The sequence below is a fragment of the Bos mutus genome, chromosome 5, assembly GCF_027580195.1.
Source record: "Bos mutus isolate GX-2022 chromosome 5, NWIPB_WYAK_1.1, whole genome shotgun sequence".
NCBI lineage: Eukaryota > Metazoa > Chordata > Mammalia > Artiodactyla > Bovidae > Bos > Bos mutus.
In genome coordinates, this window is record NC_091621.1 from 13,537,695 (window position 1) to 13,550,325 (window position 12,631).

General features: G+C 38.9%; 1 protein-coding gene across 6 annotated transcripts in view; it reads right to left on the bottom strand.

Annotated features, from left to right (window-relative positions):
• Positions 1-12,631, bottom strand: part of CFAP54 (cilia and flagella associated protein 54) — a 304,320-nt gene that overhangs the window by 258,575 nt on the left and 33,114 nt on the right. For all 6 annotated transcript variants that reach the window (XR_011464166.1, XM_070370322.1, XM_070370320.1 and 3 more), the window contains 5 exons: positions 6,398-6,596; positions 3,622-3,803; positions 3,378-3,534; positions 2,218-2,303; positions 1,114-1,248 (listed from right to left, as the gene is read on the bottom strand). Coding sequence is in view for 5 of the 6 variants with exons in the window: in XM_070370322.1 (XP_070226423.1) it covers positions 1,114-1,248; positions 2,218-2,303; positions 3,378-3,534; positions 3,622-3,803; positions 6,398-6,596 (759 nt within the window). In the remaining variant the exon portion in view is untranslated. The remainder of the gene's footprint in view (positions 1-1,113; positions 1,249-2,217; positions 2,304-3,377; positions 3,535-3,621; positions 3,804-6,397; positions 6,597-12,631) is intronic.

The window sequence follows — 12,631 nt, forward strand, 5'->3', positions numbered from 1 at the left end:
CCTTCTCCAATGCATGAAAGTGAGAAGTGAAAGTGAAGTCGCTCAGTTGTATCCGACTCTTAGCGACCCCATGGACTGCAGCCTACCAGGCTCCTCCGTCCAAGGGATTTTCCAGGCAGGAGTACTGGAATGGGGTGCCATTGCCTTCTTTTATCATCTGACTTTTTTTATGTATCAATGAAGATTATCTGTATCCTCAAAATTGTCATTCTCCCTCCAAAAAGCAGCAGTGACTATCACTATCAAAGTCCTCCCAAATAGTGAGGGGGAAGTAGGTGTTTCAGGCTCTACACTGAGTGCCTTAGAAGCTGTCTTTCATGCCTATAACCTCAAAGCTTAGCACATAAAATTAGCCATCACATTTTGGGAGTTAAAATGGGAAAACAACATTTATGCACCAGATCATTGTTTCTTTAGAGTATATGATAAAATTATGTCCATGCATCCTAATATAGCTAATCTTAGGAGGCTTCAGAATCACAGAAGACTGAGTTATTGTTAAAATACTCTCTCCTAAGTTTCTAGGTTATAATATTGACCTGCTCCACTTTTTCCTTTCCATGAGAGAGCTCTTTAGTCTAAATAGAGTATTATTACAGAAAGTGAAAGTGAAGTCGTTCAGTCCTGTCCAGCTCTTTGCGACCCCATTGACTGTAGCCTACCAGGCTCCTCGGTCCATGGGATTTTCCAGGCATGAATACTGAAGTGGATTGCCATTTCCTTCTCCAGCAGATCTTCCCAACCCAGGGATCGAACCCGGGTCTTCCACACTGTAGGCAGACGCTTTACTGTCTGAGCTACCAGGGAGCTAAAATGGCTTATCTATTTGTTTTCTATTATTCACTTTCTTAATGAATTTATTCAAGTTCATATAACCTTTAAACATACCATATTTATTCCTCCCTGAAAAAACTGAAACACCTCCCTGTTTCCCAAAACTAAGCTGGAGCAGAAGTACAGGGAATACACTTAAAGGAAAGGTTCCCTCATTACCACATTTAAAGAATAGTAATTATGCAGGTGGGTAAGTAGGGAAAATTTAGATTTGAAATGTGCATCACAAATGAAATTAGCAATAACAAAAAGCATATGAAGGGAAACAAAAAGGAATACTTTATTAGTACTGATCTTCTGGGTAAACTTTGAGTAGTCATTTTTGGACACAGTGACCCGCTGCATTCCTAATTTGCATTTCTGCCACAGGAACATTATCATGTCCACAACGATTTCCTTATCCGGCTGAGCATTCTGAAAGCAAAAGTGGTAAAGTAAATAAATAAGAACAATAAGATATACAGATATGGACATATGACATTTAATGTGTGCCAGACAACATTCTCAGAGCTTCATACATACTGCACTGAACTGAATGGTCAACTCAAAATTCCTATGTTGAATTCCTAACTCCCAAAGTGATAGTATTAGGAGGTGCCCAGGTGGCTCAAATGGTAAAGAATCTGCCTGCAATACAAGAGACCCAGGTTCAATCCCTGGGTTAGGAAGATTTCCTGGAGAAGGAAATGGTGACCTCAGAGATGCTCTGAGGATCCACGGAATTCAGTTTTAAAACCAGAGCTGCACTCTGCTACTGCTACTGCTAAGTCGCTTCAGTCGTGTCCGACTCTGTGTGACCCCATAGACAGCAGCCCACCAGGCTCCCCCGTCCCTGGGATTCTCCAGGCAAGAACAGTGGAGTGGGTTGCCATTTCCTTCTCCAATGCATGAAAGTGAAAAGTGAAAGTGAAGTCGCTCAGTCATGTCCGACCCTCAGCGACCCCATGGACTGCAGCCTACCAGGTTCCTCCGTCCATGGGATTTTCCAGGCAGAAGTACTGGAGTGGGGTGCCATTGCCTTCTCTGCACTGTATGCTAAGTGACTCCAAACAGTAACTAGGCTTTGCATTTAGGCACTGGAAAGGAGGGTTTCATTAAGAATATTAACTCTCATCAAAACTACTGCTTCATTTCCTCCATTATCAGAAATATAACTGGCCTTGAAATTTCCCTGAAAGGAAAAGATAGATGTCCAAAATGATAACAATAGTAAATATAAATTTAAAATTATAAGTCAGGATATAACTCAATGTCTTATCCTAATGACTGAATAGTATAGAATTTCAGCAAGGTGAAATTCCTGTGATTTTTAAATATGGCTTTAAATTACGGAGAAGAGCCTCTTTTGACACTATTACAAATTGTCCAAAATAACTTTTTCACCTGTGGAGAGTCACAGACACAGGAATACAAGGTTGTCGCCAAATGGAAAATGTCTTCTGAGTATCCACAAGACTTCACATAAGTATCTCCATTTATAAAGTACAGGAAATGAAGCACACACACACAAAAAAAAGTTACAAAATTTCAAGTAGAAAATGCATAGAAACATAGAAATTCTCCAAAAATAACAAAAATGATATCTGGGCAAATATGTCAATAAGACACTTTAAATGCTTCCATTTGAAAACTAATCTAAGTAGGCTTTAATTCAATTAAAATGGACTATTATCATTTTCATTATCTGCAATCTGTATACCAGCTATGTCCATAATGGAATTGAGGTTTATAATATTAAAACATCTGTGACTGTTGAAATAAAAATAACAAAGATATCTATTCAGAAACTACTAGAAGAAAAAAAAAAAGCATCATTACTTGGTACAAATTATTTACCACAATTGAGCAGCCATGCAATGCCTTAAGCATGTGATAAAACATAAAACATGGGATTAAATAATTCTCTAAAAGACAGAGGCTGCAGATGTTCATTTATATACACAATAACTCCTAAAACTGAGTTTCAGAATGGAAAACTCTGCATACTGGAAAGAGACAGGAGACCATCAAACTTTTCCTTGCCAAAGTCAACTGATACCTCTGATTCAATGCCCTGCTGACCTCTCATTAATAAGGCAGCAGCTAAAATAGAGCCTCATTTTTCTACCCAAAATCATGTTGCAACAGAAAAATCCAGAGACTTCCCTGGTGGTCCAGTGGTTAAAGCTCTGTGCCTCCACCGTAGGCGGTGTGGGTTTGATCAGGAAACTAAGATTCCGCATGCCCCATAGTGTGAACAAAAAAAAAGTGTTTTAAGTAAATAAATAAAATCCAGCACCTGTACAAGGCCTAGGAACCTGCAAGATCAGGCATCCAGCTATTTCTCTGACCTCAGTTCCTACCACATTCTCAAAGGCCAGCACCACCACCAGAACACTCCAGCCACATCTGCCTCCTTGCTGTTCCTGCAACAACCAAGCACACTCTCACTTCAGGGCCTTTACACTTTTGCTCCCTCTACCTTGAATATTCTTTCTCTCATTTCACCTATAGAGAGCGTATAAAGTCATCTTAAGCTTTCAAAGAGGCAAATAAACACTCACCATGAACAGCAATTTTTTTTACATAGACTTGACCTTCTTTGTAGTTGTCAAAAGGAAAGATCAAACCTTTGTTTCTCTTTACATTGATCAAAGGTTCTATCGCAACAAGAAGAATTAAATTCTTTTCCGCTTTCTTTGACGCTGGGTCATCCTGCCTCTAAGGAAAGTATATCTCACAAGTTAATTAGCACTTCAACGTCATGTTAATACCATAAAAACAAAGCAATTGTTTTGCATGTATTACCTGGAGAAAATCAATGAGCTGCCCAGCCGCAGATTCAAATAAACTCCATTCCTCATACATGAAAGCTAATTTTATAAATTTCACGGCAGCATTCACAGAAATAAGATTCTTCTTTTTTATAATAAGTTCCAAAAGATGTGCTTTTGGAAAATCAAGTATGCCATCTGCACCAATATTTGACACTAGAAAAGAAAAGAGAGGGTCATTTGTGCAAAGAAATATTTACCAAACATTAAATATCAGGCACTTGAGAAACAATGAGGGAAAAAAGCAAACACAACTCTCGCCTTCACAGAACTCACACTCTGGCGGGGAAAACAAGAAATCATAGTGGGCAAGGACTTCCCTGGTGGTCCAGTGGTTAAGATTCTAGGCCTCCGGTGGTAGATACACAGGGTTTACTGTACATTCTACTTTTGGTTGTGTTTGGAAATTTTCATAATAAAGTTTTTTAAAAAAAAAAAAAAAGACTCTGTGCCTCCACTTCAGGCGGCTCAGGTTTGATCCCTGGTCTGGGAACTAAGATCCCGCACACTGCACAGCAGCCCAAAACACAATGCATAAATAAAATATAATATAAAAATTCAATTCCTGGGTCAGGAAGATACCCTGGAGAAGGGGTAGGCTACCCACTCCAGTATTCTTAGACTTCCCTTGTGGCTCAGATGGTAAAGAATCCACCTGCAATGCAGGAGACCTGGGTTCAATCCCTGGGTTGGGAAGATCCCCTGGAGAAGGGAAAGGCTACCCACTCCAGTATTCTGGCCTGGAGAATTCCATGGACCATATAGTCCACAGGGTTGCAAAGAGTCAGATACAACTGAGTGACTTTCACTTTCTTTCAATATAAAAATAAAATATTTTTTAATAATTTTTTAAAAAATCTAGTAGGCAAACACAGGATGCTCTGGGGACAAATAAGAAGGGCCTCAAACCTAGGTGTGGGGTAGGAGGTTCGGTCAGGAAACATCACCCAAAGGGACGAAGAATGTGGAATCTCAAAAATAGAGAATTAGCAAGAGTAAACTAGCAAAATACACAGCGGGATATTACAGACTAGGAGCTCAGAAAGGAGACCTAAAATAGGGACAGAGCTCCAGAGTCATCACATAGGCACTGTAAGTAAGTGGATCAGCTGTGAGCAATGGAAGGCTGCCAAAAATAGAACAGCAAAGAACCCCAACAAGTAAGAGAAGGGCAGGTGGGGAGAAAAGGCTGCAAAGGAGAGTATTTAAAGAGAAAGAAGGTGTCATCAACAACAACTGCTACAGAAAGCAAAGAAAGGAAAAGCACTGACTTTCAACTGAACAATAAGGAAGTTGTCCACAACATTCTCTGTCCATGACAGCAGACTGCCAAGTATAAGTAGGAGGGGAAGAATATGGAACAGTGAACAAAGGCAATTCCTTCAACAAATCTGTCTCTAACAAGAGGAAGAAATTTGGGGAGGAAGTTGGATAGGGATGAAGGGGCAATTTGCAGAGATATGGCCCAAAGACCTAAAGGGAAAGAGGAAGAACATCCCTTCCATTTTAATGAGAGACAGTGGAAAGGAAAGGTGCAGATGAAGGTAAATTTTCAGGTGTGGGAGAAGCAAGTCAAAGGAATTCTCCTTTGAGATCTTGTATTTTCCTCGTGAAGAAAAAACGAGACCGAACTGCAGTACAGAGGCTCCTTGCCCTCAGATGGGCACACACATGCACACACATGCACATCTTTACGCTCACTTAGAAGATGACAGGGCTTCCCAGGTGGTGCTAATAGTAAAGAATCCACCTGCCAATGCAGGAGACAGAGGAGATGCGGGTTCAATCCCTGGATAAGGAAGATCAGAGGACAGCAAGGCAACCCACTCCAGTATTCTTGCCTGGAGAATCCCACAGACAGAGGAGCCTGGCGGGCTACAGTGCATAGGGTGCAAAGAGTCAGACAGGTCTGGAGCAACTTAGCACACACAGAAGGTGATGATGATGTCATAAACTATTCTATGAAAATTTGAAAATATAGATAAAATCAAAGTAGTATTTACCAAACAGAAGATTTTTTAAAAGAAAATGAAATTCTAAATCATTTTATATCTATAGAAGAAATGGAATCCATAGCTAAAAACATTTCCATAGAGAAAATTCCAGGTCCAAATGCCTTCACCAGCAAATTCAAACTTTCAGAAAGAAATAACACCAATCTGACAAAAACTCTTCCAGATAATAGAAAAAGACGGCAGAAAGCTCAACTTTTGTCTGAGGCCGACATGACCTTGAGAGGAAAATCCAAAAAGGACTTTGTAAGAAGAGAAATCTAATTAACAGAAACATTAGCCACTAGGAAGAAAACCAAGAAATATATCAAAAGAATAATTCTCACCTCCAGATTAAGATTATTCCAAAAATATGCAGTGAATATGAAGTGGTTAAAGATTATATAAGTAATCATTGTAACTCACCATATTAATTGAAAAAAGTTCATCCATTTGATGAACTCAATAAATCTCAAAAAACCCAGAAAAAGGTTTTAATAAAATTCAACAACTATTCAGAATTTAAAACTCTTAGCAAACCAAAAATACAAAATAAAACAGAAGCAATATTGTAACAAATTCAATAAAGACTTAAAAATGTTCTACATCAAAAAAAGAAATCTTTAAGGAAAAAAAGATCAATAAATTGGTATTGGTTTCTTATGTGTCAAATATCATGCTAAAATTTTTGTTATTTATGTTCCACCACAAAATAGTATTTTTATTTTTTATAAAATACTATTTTAATAACTTATTTACTTATTAAAAGTTCTTTTCCTGCCATAAACAGTTCTGAGACAACATCACGAACTTCTACTTCATCTGTAAAAACAGGTCCAGTCTGTAGTATTCGCCGATTTGAGTCAGAGAGCGCTTCCAAGACAGCCAGAAATCGGGAGGCAGTGCTGTCAAACAACTCCTCCAACAGCTTTTCTGTGGCTGTACGCGGCCATGGCATCTGGGGAAAAAAAAAATACAGCCCACTTTTTTAAAGTTCTACAATGTCTGATGGCATAAGGCAAAGATGAGTAAGGTGCGCTTTATTAATGCTAACAGAGAGACTGGTTGGCCTGTCGATGAGACAGCTGCTTCTAGGGTTTCCATTTTTAAGATGTCACTCCAGATTTTATTAAAGTATATGTTGTGCTACCATTACATCAAAGACTTTGCTTTTTCTTCTTCCAACTACAATTTTATTTTATTTTTAAACTTTAAAAAATTGTATTAGTTTTGCCAAATATCAAAATGAATCCGCCACAGATACACATGTGTTCCCCATCCTGAACCCTCCTCCCTCCTCCCTCCCCATACCATCCCTCTGGGTCGTCCCAGTGCACTAGCCCCAAGCATCCAGTATCGTGCATTGAACCTGGACTGGCAACTCGTTTCATACATGATATTTTACATGTTTCAATGCCATTCTCCCAAATCTTCCCACCCTCTCCCTCTCCCACAGAGTCCATAAGACTGTTCTATACATCAGTGTCTCTTTTGCTGTCTCGTACACAGGGTTATTGTTACCATCTTTCTAAATTCCATATATATGCATTAGTATACTGTATTGGTGTTTTTCTTTCTGGCTTACTTCACTCTGTATAATAGGCTCCAGTTTCATCCACCTCATTAAAACTGATTCAAATGTATTCTTTTTAATGGCTGAGTAATACTCCATTGTGTATATGTACCACAGCTTTCTTATCCATTCATCTGCTGATGGACATCTAGGTTGCTTCCATGTCCTAGCTATTATAAACAGTGCTGCAATGAACATTGGGGTACACGTGTCTCTTTCCCTTCTGGTTTCCTCAGTGTGTATGCCCAGCAGTGGGATTGCTGGATCATAAGGCAGTTCTATTTCCAGTTTTTTAAGGAATCTCCACACTGTTCTCCATAGTGGCTGTACTAGTTTGCATTCCCACCAACAATGTAAGAGGGTTCCCTTTTCTCCACACCCTCTCCAGCATTTATTACTTGTAGACTTTTGGATCGCAGCCATTCTGACTGGTGTGAAATGGTACCTCACAGTGGTTTTGATTTGCATTTCTCTGATAATGAGTGATGTTGAGCATCTTTTCATGTGTTTGTTAGCCATCTGTATGTCTTCTTTGGAGAAATGTCTATTTAGTTCTTTGGCCCATTTTTTGATTGGGTCATTTATTTTTCTGGAGTTGAGCTGTAGGAGTTGCTTGTATATTTTTGAGATTAGTTGTTTGTCAGTTGCTTCATTTGCTATTATTTTCTCCCATTCTGAAGGCTGTCTTTTCACCTTGCTAATAGTTTCCTTTGATGTGCAGAAGCTTTTAAGGTTAATTAGGTCCCATTTGTTTATTTTTGTTTTTATTTCCAATATTCTGGGAGGTGGGTCATAGAGGATCCTGCTGTGATGTATGTCAGAGAGTGTTTTGCTTTTTCTTTATGTTTGTGTTTCCAAGACAGCCTCTAAAGGCCCTTTATTAATAAACAACAGCATTGGTCTCCACATGCTTTGCGGCGACTTAATTACAGCCCTGAGGAAAAACTCGAGTTGCCTGAGAATCTCTCAGGAGAGCTTTTTAGATTCACCAACCAAATCTCCAGACAGTCAGTGAGTCTGGGTGGAGCATTTTTAGAAAACCAGGTGGAAATTCTAATGAAGAATGTCCCCAAACTCAAATTGGAAATAATATTTTATCATATAAGTAACGGGTCTTGTGGCAGCTAACTGTAAAGAAGAGTTGACCAACTGGATACAAAGAAGCAGGTGCCACTCACATCCCCATGCGGATCCCCGGTCACTCTATTTTGTGTCGGCCTGGAAGGATTTCACTCCTGGCAGATGGCCTACCTACACACTTCATTCTTCTCTCTGACTAATGACCTGTTCTCTGTACTTAGATTACCAGGAAATAAGAAAGATAGCTTTAGTTGGCTTTTCTAGAATCCATGTCCAGTTAGTGGGCATCCACATTTCCTATGATTTCCTTGCTTTATTCATCTTCCTGAGGCAAACTGAGGAAGACAGAAAAGCAAAAGCAGAAATAAAGCTGCTTTGGACTATTTTTCTCCAAACACCAACTTCCCTGCTTATTAGAGTCTATGTGTTTTCAACCCTTAGGTTGACTGATATGTTAAAAAAAAAAAAAAAAACCTCAGTAAATAGACTCATCTGTACTGTTTTTCGAGAAGGGGTGGGTGGAATGAATTGGGAGATTAGGATTGACATACATACACTACTACCGTGAAACTCCAATCCTTTGGCCACCTGATGTGAAGAACTGACTCACTGGAAAAGACCCTGATGCTGGGAAAGATTGAAGGCAGGAGGAGAAGGGGACAACAGAGGATGAGATGGTTGGATGGCATCACTGACTTGATGAACATGAGTTTGAGCAAGCTCCAGGAGTTGGTGATGGACAGGGAAGCCTGGCATGCTATAGTCCATGGGGTCGCGAAGAGTAGGACATGACTGAGTGACTGATCTGAACCGTGTGTAAAATAGATAGCTAGTGGGAAACTGCTATATAATACTGGGAGCTCAGCCCGATGCTCTGTGATGACCTAGAGGGATGGGATGGGGGTGGGGTGGGAGAGAAATCCAAGAGGGAGACGGTAAATATATACATATAGCTGATTCACTTTGCTGTACAGCAGAAATTGATGCAACATTGTAAAGTGATTATACTCCAATTAAAAAGAAAAAAAAACAGTAAAACTTGAACTTCAGGCCTCTTGCTTTACAAACAGAGGTCAGGGTTTCTTCTAAGATATTTGCTATAGGTTAAAACAGAAGTTTAAAAATTTATAGTTAAACAACATAATAAACTTCCTAATAATTAGAAGTATTCAAAATGAAATGGTAAATCCCAGATAGATTACACTGAATTTTGTTTTTTAAAATATTGTAGAGAAACTACAAAAAGTGAACTAGAATATTTATCAGATCTATAGATGAATAACAAGCAAATGATTTTAAAATAGAAATATTTAAAAGATCTATAAAAGATTTAAAGCTAATGTAATAAAAATACACTGAATTGTCAAACATGACAAAATATTAATGTCTATAAAAATAATGAGCCTATTCAAATACAACTCAAAAATTAAAATCTCTAGTAGATAAATGGTCAAAGACTGTGAAAGATAATTCACCTAAAAAGAAAATATAAAGAGTAAACACAAATGTAAGGGAAAGCTGGTTGAAAACAATAAAGTTAAAACAAGCCATTTTATGAAACCTTAATTATTTTAAAGATTAAGAAATAATATCAAAATGATAATGGTGAGATTGGCATATGCAGATTGTCACCTTGGAGAACTCATTTCAGAAATTCAATCTGGTAATATACATCAAGAGAAATAAGAGTGTTTGTAACTTTACTCAAATTCTACACCTTAAATTTTATCCACAGGAAACAAAAGAAGGAAAAAATAATATACTTGAAGATGTTGACTACATCAATATTTATAATAGCAAAAGATTGGAAAACAACTAAAATATTAGTAATAAAAAGTACTGGACAAATCTGGTACATGTACTGCTTAGGGTGAAAAGTGACAGTGAAAGTCATTCAGACATTTCTGACTCTTTGCAACCCTGTGGATTATACAGTCCATGGAATTCTCCAGGTCAGAATACTGGAGTGGGTAGCCTTTCCCTTCTCCAGGGGATCTTCCCAACCCAGGAATTGAAACAGGGTCACCTGCATTGCAGGCGGATTCTTTACCAACTGAGCTATGCCTAGAGTATACTAGACATCTTTTCAAATGTCAGGATGGATGAGAAGCTGAATGATACAACCCATGCAGTAAGTTCCAATCCTGAATACCATGGCTCCCATGAGATCTATGCCATTAGACTTACTGTGTTAATTTCTCAACATAATACACCCGCCCTGTTCAAGCTCAGTGTCACTGTCTCACTGTGTGCCAAAAGCCTTTGCTTACTTCTGCCTCCAAACTACTATCATGCTCTTGTCCTTTACTTAGAATGTTTTTCCTGTTCTCCCTGTCCAGTCAAATCCTGCTTCTTATTTCAAAGTCATTCAAAAAAGACAGAACAGTGACTCCCATCTTTTCTATTAATATGTGCCACCACTCTTGGACCACAGTAGGCCTTTGACACATGGTTACTAAATGAATGAGTGAAAAATAAATAACAGTAACAGCTAATACTACTAAGGCTCTACCATTTGCCAGGAACATTCTAGGGGTGTTACATGTAACTCATTTAGTCACCACCATTATTTCCTTCTTAATTCTTATCACAGGCTTTAATTTACTTATTTATTCTGTAATTTCTCCACTAGAATGTAACCTCTACATATTTTGTTCACAGAGAAGTTACTTTAAAATATTTATTGAATGAATCACTAAATGGTCAATTATCAGAAGTCTGAATTAATAGTCCTACAAAACAATCCTTTGAGTCAAAATGATTTACTGCAAATTAACAATTGACCTACAAACTCAGAAATTTTTTATAAAATAGATTTAATGCATATTGAAATCATTTTCTTTTGTAGAAACATAATAAAATGATTTCATAAGCATAAAGCAGAACATTCTGCAAAATATGACCCCTGCTCTCTAACAAACACTATAGCATAACTACTTAATGATACCAGATGCAGGCTACTCAGCAGCTCATCCAATGGATTATCTACAATTTGGCAGGTTACCACCCTTGACCAGTTAGACACCATGAGTCAGTAAGGGGTACAATTTAAAAGGATGTATGAACTGTATGTCTGGGCTCACCAGTCAATATACCACGGACACTAAGTAGCAATGAAAAGTTACTGTGTCCAAATAATATTTTCACTTAGTATTTGAATTCATTTAAAAGAAAAGAGAAGCCCTCTCAAATGTTTATAAAAAGAAATGAGGAAAGAGAACAGCAGTCATTGGATTATTTAGAATACCCTGGGCTAGAGACCTGGGTTCTGGTTCAAGGGTTGCCAGCAGCTGGCTTAAATACTCTGGGATTTATTTTTCCCATCTGTAATAGAAAAGGACTGACCAAACGATTTCCAAAATCCCTTCCAGGTTCTGAGATTCTACATCTCTTCTGTCAGAAAGTGTTCATATTCTTCCCCTCCACTTTCATTTTCAATCCTTACACAGAAGCTCATAGAAGAGAGTTTACAGCTATCCACAACAGTCACAGGGCACTGCGAAGATATATAGAGCTGGGATTTAAGGAACACTGAGACTCCGAATGGCCAAAGGGAAGACAGTGGGAGAGGGAAAAAGACAGAAGGGAGAAAGGGCAGAAGATCCCACAGGCATATGTATGTCCCACTCTCCTCCCTTAGTGCAATTGGCCAAACATACTTGTGGCCAACAGGGGCTGTGTGAGGGGTTTTGGCTGGTGAGAAAGAAGACTGTAGTCACTTCCATACTGAGTATCACTACCTACGTGAAGTCCTCCACAGCTCCCCTAGGTCCCCTCTGGCAGAACGACCTAGGTCTCCTCTGGCAGAACAACCCAGCAGTTTTCCAAATGAGGACCACCTCTCGATTTGGCCCTGAGCATCAGTCATGAGCAGATAACTATAATAACATTTGACTCCAGTGGGAAATAAGTTTTTGTTTTAAAGCCCCTGAGACATGGGGGTCGTTTACTACTCTAGTGCAACTACATCCTGTTGTTGTTATTTTAGTCACTAAGTTGTGTCCGACTCTGGCTTCTCGGTCCACAGGATTTCCCAGGTAAGAACACTGGAGTGGGTTGCCATTTCCTTCTCCATGGGATCTTCTCTAATCAGGTATCAAACCCGTGTCTCCTGCATTGGCAGGTGGATTCTTTTACCACTGAGCCATGAGGGAAGCCCAACCTACATCCTAAATACTCCAAAGATGAAACTGAAAGTTGATAAGAAAAGGTGCCTCCACTTCCTCTCCATCCTCAACACCTTCAAAACTGACACCGAGTGGTCAAAAGGCTTCTGTGGTCTTACTCAGAAGGCAGTAAATTTGAACCTTTCCCAGGCTTTTCTTCAGCTTCTTGCCCTT